General features: G+C 36.9%; 1 protein-coding gene across 3 annotated transcripts in view; it reads left to right on the top strand.

Moving 5' to 3' along the window:
- DPH6 (diphthamine biosynthesis 6) overlaps positions 1 to 20,087 on the top strand; it is a 212,483-nt gene that overhangs the window by 119,332 nt on the left and 73,064 nt on the right. Inside the window, exon 13 of one of the 3 annotated variants that reach the window (XM_074585034.1) lies at positions 11,029 to 11,201. The exons of the other annotated variants lie outside the window; for them this stretch is intronic. Within the exon in view, the coding sequence (XP_074441135.1) occupies positions 11,029 to 11,091 (63 nt within the window). The 3' untranslated portion in view covers positions 11,092 to 11,201. Of the gene's footprint in view, positions 1 to 11,028; positions 11,202 to 20,087 lie in introns of those variants that run through there. 3 annotated transcript variants of the gene reach the window in all.

Here is a 20,087-nt window from a genome sequence, read left to right on the forward strand (position 1 = left end):
CACTTTTTATAGGATCCATGTGGTATCACCGTGCTATTCACTAGCTTATTATGTTGGGTAGAGTTCACACATTTCCTTTTTCTGTTACCTTTAGGAAAAGGCAGTATGTGATATGAGATATTCGGTGTCACTGTCATTCAAATGGAGGACGTTCTAAAATGAATAAAATGCTGAAATAAAGAAAGTATGCTGTGTCTGAACAGCATATTTTTCTAGCTAATAGTTAATATACTGTGTGGGAAGGTAACTCAAAATCTAATTCCTTTCTGTGAAACCATACCCTACTAAAACTACTAATGTGAAAGAAATGGGGTGATATTATTTTAAAGGAAGGAAGAGAGGCCATAAGGAAGACTGGGGACTTTTTTCTAGATTTATCAGGATTTCAGAGAGAAATTTCTTTCTTATCTTTCACATCTGGAAATCTTCCGAGAAATTAATGGACATAATACTTTTGCATGCATATTAAGTGTTGTTTGAACATTACTTTGCTCTAAAAGGATTTTGTACATTGACTGTCAGTGACTTACAATGTAGTTTATCAGCATGTATGAAAAAAGCCACAATTTTGTTTTTCCGGTCATTCATGCCACAGGTTCAATCTAGGAATTGATGGTTGGTTGATGTGTGTTCTTTCTGTTCTTACAGTTCTTAACTAAAGGTTCTTCAGATTCAATTTTGCTGTATTATGCATGTATGTATCTCTGTCTCCTTCTGATTACTTAGAGCTTCCCATGTAGTTTTGTACTGCTGAATGAGGAATTAATTTGAAGATAATAAAAATCCCTTGTCCGAAGGCAGTGATTGGGATAGTCTGTGGTTGTAACATCCTCAGTAGCCAGTCACCCAAGTCAAGAGAAGGCAGAGAGAACAGGAGGCAAAAGAACAAAAAGTATGTAGGAAGAGGGAAGTCCTTCTGATATGCACCTGGAGAGAGGTCTTTTACTGCACTTCATGTTCCTGACCACTGAGACTTTGGGTTTGATCCCTTGAGAGCCAAATATTTTAACTTTCTGTAAAAGCAGAGTAGTGCAAAACAGGTCCAGTGCAGGAGTAAGGTATGCATCTTTATGACTTGTTTTGATATCAGGTTAGGGAATGTAAGTCTGAAACCTTACGATGTCATATAACAAGTCACTTTTTCAGGGAAACAATTTATATAAATAATAACTCTTTTCTGCCCTGCGATTACTTAACTACTGTGAAACACCAGAGAGAACCTAAATATTTAAGTATTTTTTTTTTGTTGGAAATTCGTAACTAAAGTGTCTGTTTTAAAATTCTCCTTGACTATTTGTGAGTTCTCTAGAAATTTCTAAAGTTCTATTGCTGTAGTTCTTAGGCTTAGTAAAATGGGGAGGAGGCAGTCATTCCCATTTTGGTAGATGCAGAAGAAAAGTATCGCAAAGTCGGACTCTGCGTTACAAAGAGGTTATGTCCTCTGCATCTTGTTTTCAAATGGTCTGTGAAAATGGGAAAAGGATTGAGGGAAGAAGAAATAGGATTGCAGAAGTAATATCATTTGTATGTGAGAGAGTGAACATGGTGCTCTGACTATATTACAGTAAAACTATTTAGAGTATCTGGGAGTGGAAAGATACAGTCTGTAGATTGGAAATTGAGTCGGAACGTGTCTATACTGCACTCACCCAGCTAAATAGTATTGTACTCCGACTGTTGGCATTTCAGCTGCTTTCATATTGCATTCTTCTGAGAAAGTGAGAGGAACGGGAAGGAGTTGAAGAGAAAAGATTAGCGTTGAGAGGAAGAGCAAACAGCCAAGGAACACAGGGGGAAACTATTGTTAGTGACTGGGAGTGTCTAAAGCACATTCGTTCATGTGTGGGGTGGAGCTGTGAATTACCTCACATGTCCTCGTGTGCCTGTCTGTACAGATGTTTCACAGAATCGCAGAATGGCTGAGGTTGGAAGAGACCTCTAGAGGTCATGTTGTCCACCTTCCCTGCTCAAGCAGGGCCACCTACAGCAGGTTGCCCAGGATTATGTCCAGACAGTTTTTGGATATCTCCAAGGATGGACACTCCCCAACCTCCCTGGGCAACCTGTGCCAGTGCCCAGTCACCCTCACATAACAAAGTGTTTTCCGGATGTTCAGAGGGAACCTCACGTTTCACTTGGTGCTCCTTGCCTCTGGTCCTGGGCATCACTGAGAAGAGACTGGCTCCATCCCCTTTGCAGCCTCCCTTCAATTATTTATATATTTATATACACTAACGAGATACCTTTCCTGAGCCTTCTCTTCTCTAAAAGTAAAACAGTCCAAGTTCTTCCAGCCTTTCCCAGTAGGTATGTCCTGGTTTGGGGTGAAGCAGAGCCAACTTCCTGTTGGGTGACAGAGGCTCTTGCTCACACTTGTTGCCGTGGCAACCAGGGTCGGCTAACTTGGGTGTTTACCCTGTGGAAGGTCACACCTGTGGACAGGTCCGGAACTGACCAATCGGGTGTTCCATCCCATCTGCCATGCTCAGTATAAAAGCTGAGGGATCAAAGAGGTGAGGTTGGTGAGATGCTCCAGTCTCTTTGTCATCTTAGTGGCCCTTTGGTGAACACTATCTCTGGGGAGCCCAGCACTGGACACAGCACTCCAAGTGTGGCCACACCAGTGCTGAGTAAAGGGCAAGGATCACCTCCCTTGACCTGCCGGTAACACTCTCTGTGCTGCAAGGGCACGTTGCTGGCTCATGTTCAACTTGTTCACCAGGACCCCCAGCTTCTTTTCTACAAAGCTGCTTTCCAGACAGTCGGGCCCCAGCATGTGTTTGTTCTTCCCCACGTGCAGGACTTTCAACTTCTCCTTGTTCAACTTCATGAGGTTCCTGTCAACCCGTGTCTCCAGAGGTCCCTCTGGATGGCAGCACGACTCTCTGGTGTATCAGCCTCTCCTTCCTGTTTTGTACCATCTGCAAACTTGCCGAGGGTATGCTCTGCTCCATCTTCCAGATTATGATTGAAGGTGTTGAACAGGATTGAACCCAGTGTTGACTCCTGGGGTACACTGCTAGTTACTGGCCATCTGCAAGACTTTGTCCCACTGATCTCCACCCTCTGAGCCTGACTGTTCAGACATTTTTCGGTCCCCCTTACTGTCTACTCGTCCAGCCCATTCATCAGCAGCTTCTCTATGAGGGTGTTACAGGAGACAGTGTTGAAAGGCTTACTGAAGTCCGGGTAGACAATATCCACTGCTGCCCCCTCATCTACCAAGCCAATAATTCATCATAGAATCTCAGTCTGTGTTAGTCAGTTCCTCTCTTTTGTGGGTGGAGGACTCTACTGAGTGTGTCTATATCAGGGTCTGGGTGCCAGCAACTGGAGTCAGCCCACAAGTCGGAGGGCCCATGTGCCTGGGTGGCAGTGCCTGGAGAGACTCGAGCAAGTGTAACCAAGGCCAGCTTTGGGGGTGTGTACGTGTGTGTGTCGCTGTTGTGTGTGGGTGTGAGTAAGGGGTCTGCTCCAGCAACAGGGGAGACTGGGATCCAGGGGCGGCTGCTGGGCAGACGGAGTCACTGAGCCCGACTGCTGGAGGGATCCGTCTTGTACCAGTGTGTATTTGTATTCTTACTAGTGTAGAATGCGCAGCCAGGGAGGGGAGTGAGATGAGGCTTTTGGTGCTGTCTCTGTTCATGTGAGTGCTCTGTGTCTCTGACTGCGCTGATTGGTGTGGCTGGCCAGGAATATCTGTATGTATGTGGTGCTTACGTGTGATCTGTGTGCATGTACCCAACTGGGAATAAGTGCTCAGCCTTGCTATGTGTTGGATCTGGGGCATGGAGCGGAGCTGCAGCAGCCTCGCCTCTTGGGCTGTCGGATCCAGCCTGATTTCCCCTAACTGATCAGAACACTGAACTACAGAAAAAAGGAAAGCAAAACACCAAGGTAGAAAAAAAACAGTTGAAGGGAAGTAAAACAACGGAAAAGTGTAGGAAAACGATTTATTTATATTTGTCTTCTTATATGAGGCTTTTACAAACCTTAATATGTTCATTTCCACATTACTATTATTGCAATTTGTAAAGAGAAAAGTAAGGAATCCGCCCAGAACCTTGAGCAATGCCTGTGACCGCAAATAAAATTGAAAAAAGAAGTGGAACAACGTAGCTGTGACAAGTAGCAGAGACTTATGCTTGTTTAAGTAAAGAGTATGAAATTTCTGCAAAAAAGTAAACTCATTGAAGTGCTTCAAGTGTGTAGAAACATTAACATTTCACAGAGTTTGGAGAAAAGTAACAGATATTGCCAAGGTTTAATTTGCCACCATTTTTATAAAGCTTCTACATTTTTTTTTTCAGAAATTGAATCTTTTGCTTTAATTTGAAAATTTGAAAGAAATTTCCAGAAAAAATAGCTTTTGATTTATTTTTATTAAACTGATAAGCCATGAAATAGTTACTTAAGTGTTTGCTTTCTCAAGAAGGATGTTGCAGGATATTGAGATGTCAAGCATACTTGCAGACATCTCATTTACTGGCTCAAAAGCGTTATTCTGAAAAGTACTTGATGTAGGGCATGGAAGACTGTAAATTGAAAAGGGAGTAAGACGAGGAAGCAGGAGAGAGTTATGGATGGATAAGTGAGACCTCCAGCATGACTGGTGGGGTTTTCCCTTCCCGAGAGGGAAGACCAAAGCGGATTAAAGATGAGCAGGTTCCAAGTGATTAGTTCAATTCATTACATTCTCAGCTGAATCCCTCTATGTCTGTATGCTTCCCCAGCCTTCCCTCCTGTTCACAGTACCAAAAATTAATTACAGTAGTTTAGAAGAAGTATGTACAGTGCTTCAATACATGTAAATCATGGAGCTGGGTCTGAAACACTGCTAGTCTGCCTTGACACCTCGCCACCACTTTTGCCATTCTTTATTTTAGCTTTATACTATGTGACTGCTCACAATTCAGTTGTTTTCTATGCTAAGCAGGAAAGGTGGCTGTTTATAATATTTGTCTCCTAGCCTTACACAAAATGTTTATTCCTGTGTTTATTATTTTTTTCCCTTCTGATTATAGAAAATTATTCTCTTTGCAAAAAAAAACCAACCAACTACCTTCATCATTTAACTAGTGTTCAGGAGGGCTCAGCATGACAGTAATTTAGAATAAAAATCCTTTATTTTCAGTATACTGGTGGTTAACTAACTGTATTTTCATATTAAGATTGTAGTTCATAATGTTTTCTGTTTTTCTGAGTTCTGCATTTCTCCATGGGAACTGCTAGCTGCTGAGCAATTTTGAAAATCTGATCATGTGTAAGGGAGGCTCAAAACTTTAGAAGCAGGCATATATAATAAAGCTATTGCGATTTTCTGAAAATGTGATTTTATATAAAAGTTGAATAACCATAACAGTGGTTATTTGGGTTATATATTTTTCATTTTATTCATCATCAATACATCTGAACTTAGGGATATTGAATGTTATTTGATAATAAAATCCTACTCTAAGTTATACTTACCTAAGTAAACTTAGAGTGAAACTTTGGTCTATTACATGCCAATTATGGTCCTAAACAGACAATACTGATACACTGAGCAGTGGCACGGTAAGAAATTTACCCATGGTATGAGAATCTTTTTAGTCACTGCAGTTATTATTTGCTATGAGGTGCTAATAATATTCATGAAGTGTCACCTTGAAAATACTATTGTAATGTAGAGAATGCTGGGATACAAAAATTAAATGTAGCCATTAAAAGATCCAGGGAGGTGGAGGGATAAAACCAAAGCAATAGTAATAGGGTAAAATGCTGGGGTTTATTTGTTTCATACTCATCTTTTAGCTTTACCAGGGTATATTCTTGTATGATACACTAATTCCATTTAAACTGAAAGATTATAGTAGTAATTACAAAAGTAGACACTTAATTGAGAGTTGTTTCAGGATTTTTATTTTCTAAACAGATTTTTCAATTAAATGCAGTCCATTAAACATGTAAATATGCTTGAGGGTCAAGTTGAAGGCAACCCCATAAAAAGAATTTAGAATAATTTTAAATAAACCTAAAAGGACTACTATCATGTGCAGAGTTCCTATGTAATAGGGAAGTCTTAGAGTAGAAGTGTCCGTTTGCTGTGTGTATATTGTAGGCTTGATATGTACTTGTACGAGGAACATGTCTGAGATGACAATATTCACAAGTGCGTTTGAAGTTTCTTCTCTGTCTAAGCTGACAGATGTTTGAAGAAGTATAAATACGGAATAAAATTTATGGACAGAAGAAAGTGAAGCGAAAAAACTTTAAAATTATAGGCCTACTTACGCAACTTGCTTTTTCTCTCTGCCCCCTCACATTCAACCATATAATTTTCTATTTTAAATTATATTTCCTATTTGCCTGTTTATATTAAGTTTTTCAATTATTATGTGTTTGGCTCTGAAGGCTATTAATTTTCAGTGGCTAGTTACAAAAAGTAATCAGGTGGTTACCAAGGTTGTTAAGTATTATTAGTCCTTTACTTTGATTAGAAGCGCCGCATGCATCTTCCAGCTCTTATCCTGAGTCTCTGCTTATTTTAAGCGTATAAAACCAAATTGAGAATTGAATCAAAGGGAGTACTTTGTCTTGTCTCTTTACTGTGCTTTAAAACCCATGCATATAAATAACAGCTGCAAATCACAATCTCTACTTCCAGCTCCCTGTAGTTTACGCTGACTTGCATAGACTTCTGAAATTTATACCAGCCTGTGAATCACTGTAAGGTTCTATCCAGAGCATTCCGAAGATTCAGAGGAATTTCAAATAGGAAACCAACTTTTCTTTCCTCAACAATTTAGGACCTGGGATTGTTCTGAATTGTTTTTGACGAGAGAGATTGTTTTCTCAGCAAAAATGCATTTAGCTTTTAGGGGTTTAATAACAGCTCCAAAATGAGAAATCTCAGTTACAGTTTTCTTTCAGATTTATCTTTTTACGTTTGTGGGTCCCATTTCTCTCACAGAAAGACTTAAAATATTCTCTGTTAAGGTTGTAGGTTTTCTGATAGCTACGCATATGCCATCTGATTTAAGATTTTGATTATAAATATGTCTTGATGCAACTGCAGCCCTCAAAAAAAAGTGGTGAAAAGATGGTACTTTAAGCGCTAAAGAAAGATAGAGATTAGTTTCAGCTGTAGTGGTATTAAAGATAATGCCTTTAAACTGCATTAACAAAATAAACAGTAGATGGAAGATCCATAAAGATACTATTTTTAAGCTGCACTTTGAAAAGCTAGTCATGGTTAGGGAAAACCAGAAATTTCTATTCCATCTTTAAACTTTGGCTTCCAGATCAAGTGCTTATATAATTATAGTATTTAAGTATAACAAGCTTTAAAAATTTAGCGTATTTGCAGTCTGTTAGTATACTGAAAGATTTAGGGTGGTTTTGAATGATTTGAAATATCTTAAAGACATGTATTGTTTTATCATAAGGACTGAGACATACAGATGTAAGATTTACTTAAAATCATAATTTTAATTCATGTAGTAGTTAATCCATTAATATGTATAGTTTCAAGAAGTGTGTGTTTGCAATTAAAAAGGTTTTATTAGTTTGACAGAGATTCCTTGTAGCACTCGCTTAAAACAAGAGATTAAGTTTCTACTGTAGGTATAGATGCAGGTGAAACCTCCCCATGGCATTGTATTAGGTCATGCCATAGTTATTCTTGTTCCTTTGTCTGTGACTATTTCAATTTTTTGTCCTAGTTGTAAAAGCAACGATACCAAAGACGGTGTTGCTCCATGGAATTGAATGACGGGACTGAGAGTTCAGAAACTGTACACTTTAAGTCGGGTTTCTCTAGTTTGCCATCTCGTAGTAAGTTTTTTAAAGTCAGCTGAACAAAGACGCTTACATATTTTGACGTTATTGTGGCAGAAGACACGGAGTTAGAGAACTCATAGTTTGTAGGTCCTGTTACCACTTAGATATACGGAATATCCAGAGATTTTTAGTGTGGGCAGGTCTGATGCACATGTGTAAGCAAAGCCTTAAGTACTGAGTGAAAGGTACTATGAAAACTTGCACTTTCTTAGCACTTTGGGCAGGAATTTCAGGTATAATAGTCTTTTGTTTAGAGATCTAATTTCTGCTAAAGGCACACTCGAGATATACACTTGACAACAATATTGTTTGTATTTTCATAAGTTAATATTATTTATTATTAAGGTGATGGACTCTACAGCTCAGGTATTGGGGGGTCAGACTGATAGGAACTGATGTTATTTGTGGGGTTGCATTTTAGCACGTCAGAATGTTTTGGGTTGTATTAGCAGTGCAATAGTATCTCACAGAGATCATGCTGTCAGATTCATTAATTGTTCAAGAGGCACTTGGATATTGCAAGGCTTGCGGCTTTATCATTACAGGACTTTTTGTTCACTTCTACTGTGATCCTATAAAAAAGTTTTAAAACCAATATGTTACATCCTTTTTTTCAAACTGGGTGACTGCTCTCACTATGCATAACAATTTTGACTTAACTCAGTTGATATTTCAGAACACTATACTGCAGTACTCTCTCAGTTGCTGCGAAGCAAATGACTCAGCTGTCCTGGAGACTAGACTCTGGTGTTCCCCTAGAATAACTTTAAGCTTTACTGACAGACTGACTTCCAGGAGCTCTGGGTGATGCTGTGTACGTTTGTAAATAAACATTGTGTTATGTCTCCAGAGCTATTAGTCACATACCCTTCAGGAACAGCTTCCTGACTATTAAAACTTTACTATGAATTAAAATGCTTTTTAATATACTTGGATAAATTACAACTAAAAAAATATTTTTGAGGATGAAAGCAACGTGCATGAAAACAGTAATCTGATTAGGAACGTCACCTGCCATGTTTCAGAACACATGGTGTTACTGTTACTGGAGTCATGTTATAGATCTATATGCATTGTTTTACTGATAATTCAGAAAGGCTGGACTAAAAGATCTAAAGCATAACTGGTCAAGGTGGGACGTGAAAGGTAGAAAGGTCTTGTGATGCTTACTGAAAAGCATTTGAATATCTGTTTCACATATAAGACTTCCTTTGGAAACCTGGGCAAATTGTTTAATTGTACTAGGTCTCAGTTCTTTACTTCCAAATTAGTATTATATTGCTCTCATTGTTCATTTTTATTTCTGTGGAGTCTCAGAACTCTGGAATAGTGCCCGTTTGTCTGCATGGAGAATGATTAATACCGTAATTCACTATCTTGTTACTTGTGTAACTTCAGCGCTAGAGAAAATTATGCTCCTGTCTTTTCTGAGAGAGATACTGAATAGAGTTCCTGTCTGGGGAGAGCAGGGTCGTGTTTCCTCATCTTTTTCTTAGCCTCCGGACACCTGCCAATTCCATACTCTTTCAAATTAGTGAGCAAGATATATTAGGGAGGTCAGTGGAACCCAGCAGTACTCCCTGCTCTTCCTGGTTTAGAGTACCAGGTGAGTGAAATGAGGCATGATCCTTGCTTTCTCAGGAGGATGATGATAGTGCTATGTGAGTGAGTCAAGGAAGGTGGAACTACCAGAATGCAAGATTCCTGTTTGGGAGGCCGTTCAAAGCTGGGTACCGTGTGGCGGATGGGAGAAGAAAACACAGATTTGAAAAAGCAAAGAAACCAACCCTGTAATCTGTAAACATCTGCTTCCTACGTGAAACAGGGCTCCCACATAAAATGTAGTTGTGATTGTGTTAATAAAGAATTAATTCTAATGATGGATATAGAAGAGGTTATAATCGAAGTTGTGCAGTCTGACTGATTTGTAGAAATAGCTTGCTTTTAAGTGACAAAATTAATATAGAATTTTAAGTTACACATTTCTAGTCTGTATACATAGTATATAAAGATAGTGTTGATAGTATGCTTATGTTTATTTTTATTTCTGTATGTGTACATGTATGCATACATGCACAACCACTCATGTTGCAGAGGGGCAGGCTTTTTTCTTAAATGTCTCAAGGTGGACTATGGATTGTTTGTCTGTGGGCTTCCAGATCAAAATTCTCAGTGGTCATTGAGAGCTTCAATAGAGGTGTCTGTAAGACTTCAAAGAGCTTCTGTTCAGCATATAATGAAGAAGGCTTTGGAAGTCTAAGGTTAAAATTCTGTAACATTTTGAGTTTTACATAACATAGGCACGTTATTTCTGGAGTGCTTTTGGTATATAGGAAATAATAGTTTTCACATGAGTGACTACTAAGGTAGGGTTTTGCATTTAAAAATACAGCATGAATTGTTAAGACGTTGTAAAGAAATTAAATGGTCCAACACTAAAACAAATTCTGAGCACTGTGGAATGTTTCTGGAAACTAAATGGTTGCATAGCACATCCATATACTGTGTAGGCCTCATGGGTTATGAGGTACATGGTATAAGCAGGAAATCGGATTGTTGCAACATGGTTTTTGCCATATAGTTATATTAGACTGAAATAGTAAAACAGTTGTTTCCTGGTGATTTTTATTTCTGGGTTTTGTTGTTGTTGTTGCGTCATTGGTATTGTATTCCTGACAGGGACGTAGTAAACTTTTAAACATCTATATGCTTTACCTTTAAAAAAACAAGGGTACAGTTATACTGTAATTTTGCTTATAATGGATAGAGTTTGAGTTGATTGAATGAGGCATTGTAAATTACGTGTTTTACATACTTGGTTTGGTGGAAGAAAGACAGCAAGTTAATTCTGTTGAGATCTAATGTGTGCATTTTCTATATCTAAAGGTAATTATCATCCTTAGGTTCATCCATATTTTAGCAGTTAGGACAGACAAACCCAACGCCTCTATGATAGAAAGAAACCCTCTTAGCTTGTAGAGAAGAAAGAAGCCCTCTTCACTGTCTTGGCAATCGAAGGCTGATCAGAGCTGATACAGCAGATCAATGCCACTGAAATCTGTAACATACTAGACTTCTACAACAGTCTAATTTCATGGCAGTAAAAGTCATAAATATACCAAAGGAAGAAATTGCAAGGACATTCTCGCTTTGGAAAATTGGGCATTAAAAGCCCTAAATTGTTAATAAGATTTTTCTGTCATTAAGGGGCAACCTGAGAACTGCTCCTATCAAGGTGAAATACCCAGTAAACAAGATTGGCAACGTTGAGACTAATCCACCAGCAGAAGAGGCTTCTGTTTGCTTCTCTGAATACGTGCCAGTTCCCTGCCTCTGTGGAAAGGGGGTAATTATAATAATGACAATTGAACAGGATGGGATTCCTGTGAAGGCTGGGATAAGTGTAGTAAATAATATATTAGCACTAACTGCAACTGTATTACTGAAAAATATTTTATTTACTTTTTGTCGTGTTGGGGTCATGCGACTAATGTGGCTTACTGGTGTGGTTTGGACACTTACAAATGTTGCAGCTGTTTTGTGACACATGCTCAGATGAGAGACACACGATTTTATTTCCTGCTGGTTTAACTTTGTTAGAATTTTCTTGGTAGATAGACAAGTGAGTCTTAGTCATGCTAAATTGGACTTTGACAAATGTTATCAAATGTATATAATTTCTGGAGTTATTAGATTGATCTCAGCCCTTGGATAAAGAGCACATTAAAAGAGAGATTTATAATAAGATAAGTTTATTTGTGACTGAGTCCTCTGGATACAGTACCAGCATTCTTCTGCTAGTGGGGTGGAAAGTCTTTGAATATTCCTTAAATGAATAACTTAACATTTGCCAAACATTTTCTTTCTGGGCCTTCCCCCATGTGAAGGAATCTGTCAGATCTTATTCTGTGTTTGAGGAAGTGCCTGAAGAATCTCAGTCAAGTCTGTCTGCAGCTCACATTGTGTGAAGTTCTAGCTTTCTTCTTTGTAACAGTAACAAATCTGGAAGGTTATTTTTTCCTAAATTCTATAAAGTTAGCAGTAAATTTGAATTCTATAAATGAATTATGTAAAGACTGGGTGATGGTGAGTTTTCTGTGGCTACAAAACATTAATTCTCTCAATTTTATCCTTTAAATGCCTGAGAAACTAACAAAAAACTTCCTAGGCTGAAATATATTCTTTACTTGCTTCCCATGATTGATCAGCTTTCAGGAAAAATTAAAAAAATCACTTTACGTATGCAGTGAGTTGCAGAGTCTTCAGCAGGAAAAGTGTAACAGATTCACTTAATGTAAATAAAAGGTATCTGCAGGTAGAAACTTCAAAGTTGCGTTTTTGTGACTCCTCTCAAGAAAAATCCCTTTACATACTAAGAAGATGGAGTGTAGCAACTGGAAAGCAATGTCAAGAAAGCACCAGCTGTCTTGAAAAACAGTAATTCTTCTAATATCAAAGTTAAGCAATAAAGCATCGCAAAAGTCTATTAATGTTGATTGTTTAAATGTGTTTGTCGTAACTCTGAACATTCTGCAAATAAGTTCATGTTTACCTTCTTAAATATAAATGTACATTTATAATGCAAATGAATGTATAGTTCACTCATAATCAAATATACATAAAGTTTCCATATGTATCCTGATTTTTTGGTATTTCCTGATAGGTGCTTAATTTTTCATCTCTGATATATTAATATTATATATATATATATATTTGTTTTTATATCTCCCTTTATGGTAATACTAAAACTATAGTTGAAATCATCAATAAATGAGCTTCCTTGTTATGCTACTCCTATCATTTCTCAATAATTAGACTAATGTTAGAACTGTATGTTTAATACAAGGCATATTCTAGATTTATGGAATTGCTTCTTTTTCCTCTTGCGTTCTCCTTGGCACCTGTATGCAAGAAGTAAGCATAAGCCAATGCTAATATTTTTGTACTTTCCCACACAAAATAAGCACTGATATTGCACAAATGTTCAGGAATATGGAACACCTTACCCCTTTAATATTTTCTTTTCAATCCAGCTGGGTGAACCACTTAATTTAAATTATTATTTACTGTATTTTTAAGAACCATAATAGTGATTCAGACTAAAGCACATCTCAGAATGGTGTTTCTTCTGTGGGAATGGAAACAGGATTGTAATGCAAGCTAGCATGTTTTTGTTAGGCATCTAATCCTCTGAATATTTTCCCAGTAAGGTACAATAAATTTTTTATTTGTTAATATCAAATTTTCCTTATAAAAATAGCAAATACAGACAGGTTTGTGTTAAACTGCTCATTGTTCAATTATGAATTTGGGATGGGATTAGTTGCTTGAACCCTTCTACCTCTACAGTACAGTATAATGCAAGTCCTGATCTTGCCATTAATCACCCGAGTGACTGACAGTAATGCATTCAGCAAAAACACTGGTTACATGTTTCTTGTACTCACCATCCTCATCCAAAACAAACGGTGTATGTGCAGCTCTGTACTGTTTAGAAGTGTTCGACTTAATCCTTTTTGTCTTATAAAATGTCCATAATGTTTTGTAAGCTATCAAAAGACAGGGAAGCTTGAGAAGCCTGTCTTCCATTTAAAAGATAATGATTATGACTTCTGTGATAATCAAGTTTTGTGCCCAGATTAGTTCTCTGGTCTCATGCTGATCTCCAGGGCGGCACCATTTCCCACATGGATTGGACTTTATCTGCATGATAGAAAGTTTCATTCTTCCCAAGGACAGGGGTTTTTACCCACACCTACAAAAACTATGCTGGCCACAGGCTGTGGAAAGTCAGGAAGAGTTCAGCTAAGGTGGTGAAAATTTCATTGAAAATGTATATTTGAGTAAATTAGAATGGAACTATTTCAAATGTAAATTTTGAAGCAGTGCAGACAAACTGTAGCTTCTTAAAATTAATCAAGTGTCTTTTTGAAACATGAACGTATGTCACATCATTTCTCTTACACTAATATGTATATGTGCCTATATTTCAGCTATATATATAATTTCTGATGAAATTTTATAAATCTTGAGGCATGAATTACTGAATTCACTGTACTTGTGTGTTACTATTAGCACCAGTAATAAATGGCCAGCTCCTCCTAAGAAGGCTGGTTTTATAGAATCTACATCCTCTGAGTAATGAGCTCTTCTTTACCTTGACACTTTTCATGTCTTAAATGCTTTTAATCACGTATTGCTTATATTACATTGATTACCTGAAAGAATGTTGAAGCTTTAATGATCCCTGTTTTGTCAGTGTAAGAACTTAGCAGTACCCATCATATGATGTTATTCAGTATGACAGTTACTCAGCTTATACTTCAGGGAAGATATCAAAGCTAATATCTAGTTTGTAGTATAAGTAATCTTTCATGATTACCAGTTAGGATGATTTGGGACTGCCATCACCCCAGTGGCTCCACTATATTCAGCTTTTCTAAAGGTTTTCTATTTCCATTTGTTAGCCTTTTTTTTTTTTTTTCACTAGTCTTCAATTGCAGTTGCTAGAACAATAAATGTGAATATTTTTTGCTTCTCAGTCTTACATCTATACTACAAATAATCAAGTCTAAAATATAGCAGCTCACATATACAGCAGAGAAATTGTCCTCTGATATTCTTTATCTGAAAGGAAATGCAGGAGAAGATTGTCATGACTGCAGATTTATTGGACGTTTATGTGATATCTGTATGGTTATGCTAGTGTATAGTGCTAGGCTTTTCTTGCAATAACTTTAAAGCCAGGGAAGTGATTGCTGAATTGACAGCATGAAAGTAGTAATAATAAAAGAGGGGAAAAGAAGACAACGTGCATTTACAGTTGAGATGTTTAAAACTTGCTTGTACACCTCCGGGTCATAAAGATATAGAGGGAATGCGACTGACCTGACAACTTCAGAATTTTTGATCAATTACTACTTAGCCTTCAGTGGAACACTTCCAGACCCTCACGACTTAATCCTCATTTGCGACATTTATGCTTAGCTTTATTTCTGTGATTCTCAAAGTGACTGAGGTATTATTATTTCTATATAAACAGTGATAAATATGCCTATAGCACTTCATGAACAAATAAAAACAAATTTCTCCTCTCTTGTCTACCCTATATGGTTAAAGCATACAAATAGACACTAATACCCGGAGTCATTAATGAAAACATTTGAAGACTTCTCTGTTAGCTTAGCTACAACTGTATTTTTCAGTAAGCAGAAATGCAAGATAGTAAGTGTTGCAGGAGGACATCCTAAACGGGAAAAGTGAAAGATGTTGGCCTGTGTCTTTTATTGGGAATTCTTTCTGTCATTTTCCTGCTATTATCAGTCCTTGGTCATTTCCGCTGGATTAATAAATATGTGCAGAAATACAGAAAAGCCACAAGCACTTCTGCTCTGAACTCCTATGATTTGTGACTTTGCTCAGAGTCTATCTGACTAACCATTTGGCTAAAATGGCAGCACTATCACAGCCATTTCAGCTGCTATCACCGTCAATCCCAATGAAACTGAATGGGTGTAATTATGAGATATTTTTAGGAAACATACTTTATATAGACAGGGCCTCTGAGGGCAATAAATTCTAGGACATAGGGAAGGATGTGCAAGAACAATACTTTCCACTTTAAATTACATGTTTCAATGTCTAATTAGAAAGTTTCAGTGGTTTCAGTGCTGACATCTGCTTTGTGTCATAGCAGGGAAATAGTACAGATTTTCATTCACTTTTTTTTACAGATTTATTCTGTATTTTAATAGTATTTACACTTCACAGACTAAAGCAAGAAAAATTTTACATCACCTTGCGTGCCTCATATATTGCGGACCAGTAACGCATTTGGAGTAGAGTTATAAACTATGGTTGCAAACTAGGTTGCAAACAAATTTTGCCGAAGGCATGAACCATAAATTAAAGTAATAATCATCTCTGTAAGAGACAAGTTTTCTCCACTGCTCTTTTAAAATAAAAAAGAAACTAGGTCAGAGAAATTTAGGATATTTTAGAGTATGTACAGTATTGTATTGTTTGCCAGCACCTAATTTACAATTACAGAGCTGCATGAATATTGAAATGATTCAGCTTCCCATTATAAATGTATGTGGCAGTTTGGTTGTTGATCAGTTTATGAAGTTAATGCAAATGAAACTGTCTTCCTGTCAGCATTTGAAATATATAATGCAGTCATGTTGTATATTCAGGGACAGGCCATTGACAGTCAATTAACAAGTTTGATTGGTATGTCAACTCATTCTTTTGAATTGTTAATAGTATGTTAATAGCATTCATTTCTTTGTGCAGTCCCATTTGCAGCTTCACAGTTACAGCTATTTTTTATGATTCTGAGTAACCTAAAATAGTACCTTAATAATAGATTATTAAACACCTGTCTGGTGTAGCTTAGGGAGGTTTTTCTAGACTGGGAGTTTGCAGTGGATCCCTTTGATATTCAAATCAACAAATGATAGCCTTTTTATTCAAAACGTAAGTTCTTTTGATGGTTAGCTTGTTAAGAAATATTCAGCTCCAGTCTGACCTGATCTGGTTTCCCATGGAAAAGATCTGATGCTGTTTGAAGGTTCATAAATGGAATGCCAATGACAATTTGTTGTTGACGTTTTGCTGCCTCAGCCTTCAGATGCTGCTGGTTGATGTGCCGCTTTAGCTTCACCAAATAATGCTTGCAGGTAAATGATCTTCTGATTGATCAGATAGTTTCAAAGCAAAGAGTTCTCTTCTGTGGTCTGTAGTCATGGTTTTTAGGCTTGGAGGGGTACTTTAAAAGATGCATCAAAGTTGACAGATGAATCTCGAGGCAAGGAATGATGGGAGACAGCAGAATTATGGGAATATTTTTTAGAGAATAACATATTAGTGAGAGTTTTGAAGACCTTCAAAGGTCTATCAAGCCAGCTCCCTGTAGCAGATTTATTCCTCCTTTAAAAAAAAATTAAAATTGGGTACACTGGTTAACTCTCAATTTCCTGTGTTGGGAAGGTGTTGAGCTGATTTATTGTTCTCTGATGGTGTTTTAAAGGGCTTATTTTGTTTGCATTTCACCTTTAGCTTGTTCTGCATACGGAGCCTAGTCCTGCAAGGTGCCATTTCTGCTTCTACTAAATTTAGCACAAAATCCAAGCATTGTATCGCTTTACAAGGTCAGGGTGAACAACGAATAACATTCCTTTACATAAGAGTCCGTGACACCATGAGTTAGCATTACAAACAACAAATAAAAAATTCAGTTGAAATTACTCTGTTTCTCCACCTTTCTTCATATTACATGCATTATTCTTTCATAGCCGCCTTCATTCCCCATTAGTGCCCTTCCTGATTCTAACACAGCTATTATTCGGAAGGATCAGACTAGCTATTAGAAGTTCAAAACATACATCACAGAAATAGTTCATTTCTCTTTGGTTTGAGCATTTAATTATTCACTATCAGCATGTGATATTTTTTCTGCAAAAACACGTAATTGTTTTTTTGGTTGAAGAGCTATAAAATTTAACTCCTTCAGGCCTGAATGGCAGAAACCCTGAGGTTCGGAGTTAAATGCTGTGCAGTTACACTGCAAAGCTCAAATTCTGGAATCACGCATTGAAAGATGCTATGTGTTCACTGGACTTCACTGGACTTCATAACAAATCATTCTTGCTGGTTGAATTTAGGCCAAACTTTTTTAACAACAAAACCCAATCTTTTCACAAAACCCTAAAGCGTGACTTAAAATTGATAGATGAACAGTCAAGTCATGCAACTTCAATTTTATATGTCATGTAAATAGAATGCAAAATTTATATGAGACAGTTTTCATGACTGGAAATTATGGCATTTTTTTGTACTTTTCAAATACTGTGCACTGTTTAGCTGATAATTAGAAGCTCTTTCTGTTGGGTTGAACGAGCAAAATATTAGACACTTGTATTGTCATACAAGGTCATATTTTCGGTGAAGCACCTATAATTATCCAAAGCTCAAAAAGCAAAATTAGACATATAAACTGTTCTTAGGAGACTTTGATACAGCCTCTGTTTTTGAAGAGGTACTCTATTGATTATTTATAAAATTCAAATAAAAAGTTCAAAGATTTTCTCATAGTAATGCCATTGGTATTGTTTCTAATTCATCATTTCTGTGCTTGAGTAAGTTTTAAGCATTATACTTCAAAGAGAAGATCATGGTCACATCTCAGGTTCACATTAGGCTTCTGTAAGTATTTTGATTTTATTTTAAAGTCTACCTTCGCCACATGATTTCCATTTTATCATCTCACTTCTTTTGAAGTAGCCTAAATATTTCACAAAAATTGTGTTTGTACAGGATCATCGGTCTAAATGTTCTGCAATGTAAGGCTTATTCTATGTTAAGTATCTTTCCTATTGCTAAATGCTTATTATTTCAAAAAAGCTAGAAGGTAACAATGACCATTTCATAGCAGTTTGGAATTCTTAGAATTTCAGTGGGTTGTTTCTTTTTGAATAATGTTGGATTATCAAGGTAGAAATCATAATCAGGACTGTATCAGTTTTGATTTAATGTTCATTGTAAAGCTTTTTCAGGTCCTTACTAATACTTTTTCTCATAGAGCGGAATCTTTCCATCCTATATTAACTTCTAGCATACTGATTAGAACACTCATCAAGAAACAGAACAGAGTCTTGGTCAAAGAACATGAGTTTATTTAAACAAATTAGAACAGTTCCAGTAGAAGACACTGAGAGATGTGCTTCCTGGACTGCCTGTTGCCGCAACAGCGCTGCCATTACCGGGAAAAAGAAAATACCAAAGAAGGGATTTGAACGTGGATGTCTGCAATATCACAGCTGATTAACCTGATTACTGTATTATTCCTTACTCCATTCTGCCCCTCCCTTCCTCTTATTTACCCCCTTTTAGTTTCAATGCTTTGCTTTGTACTAATTTTTATATCAGAGGGCTTGACTCTGCAATTAGTTTTTACTAGCTACAATAACTACTGTCATTAAATAATGCAAACAAAAAGTGCTAAGCACATGGTGAGTTTGCAAGCACTGTTTCTTGACCTCACTTTTTGATGTAAGATGGATAAAAATATGATTGCAGCTTGGTTGGCAGAACAAAAGATACGTATTTTATTAGTAATGTCAGTTACTAATGTACTGTCAATATACTGCAATTTCCAGTTCCCAAGTTACATCCTTTTAGAAAGGATGTATGTAGAAAGTTCTGTGAAAATAAGTATTATAAGAGAACAATAAGGTGAATGTACAAAAAAAACCATGATTCGAAAATGTATAATATAGGATTCTAACTGCATACGCAAATTAATACCTTTTACAGCACAGAATATAATAAAGTTACAGTCCAACTATAATACAGACTTTAAATATAATATAATAACTAAATATAACTTGTTACAGAAACTTAATTTTTAAATGCTACAAGTTGCCACGTAGTCAATAGGTAACTTCTTGTCACGAAGTGCTGCCAATCCAAGAGAAAATCTTCCGTCTGAAAGGTACATAGTAAAATCTGTTCGATTGCATATTTAGAGATGTAGTGGTATTTTTTATAGGGATGTTTTCCACATTGCAATTCTGATAAAAGGTCAGTGTTTAAGGTAAAATATGAAACCACACTATGTGGCTAGAATGAGAACTATCAGTTTTAGCTTAATAATAGTTACTACAGTTAACTGTTTTCAGTTAACTAATTCCTGATTTTACGGAACTGCTTCTTTACTGTCTCCCAGTTATCGCAAACCAGTATCTTAAAGTAGCCAGTGATATTCATGAAAAGCATATATTGAGGAAGAATATTAAGCCAAGTAAGGGCTGGGAACGAAATCTTTTCTGTAAGAATAGAATGTCACGGTGTTAATGTGTTTCATACACTGTGAATTACTGTTGTGTGATGAACAGCTTTCACCTTTCAATGCAGAGTATTTTCTCTGCCTAGCTGTCCCTCTTCTGTTTATAATCACACTAACCTATTTGACAGTTGGCATGAGTAAGGATTGTAAAAACAGGTAGTAATGGGAAAAAAACAACTCACTCTTCATAGGCTTTTATGACGGCAGTCTTGATTCTCCTTGGATGTTGTATTCGAGAACAGTGGTAGAGCTTTAAGCAATAACACCCTTCTTGTTAGTAGAAACTTCAATCTAGAAATTTCTACTGTGCCTTCTTGGACTGCTTTATCACTATAGTGATAGTTTAACTGATGTTTTAGTTTACTGTAAGTAGGCATTCTCAGTAGAAACTTCGGTTAACGTGGGAAAGGTATTACAA

The sequence above is a fragment of the Larus michahellis genome, chromosome 4 (genome assembly GCF_964199755.1).
Source record: "Larus michahellis chromosome 4, bLarMic1.1, whole genome shotgun sequence".
NCBI classification, from domain to species: domain Eukaryota; kingdom Metazoa; phylum Chordata; class Aves; order Charadriiformes; family Laridae; genus Larus; species Larus michahellis.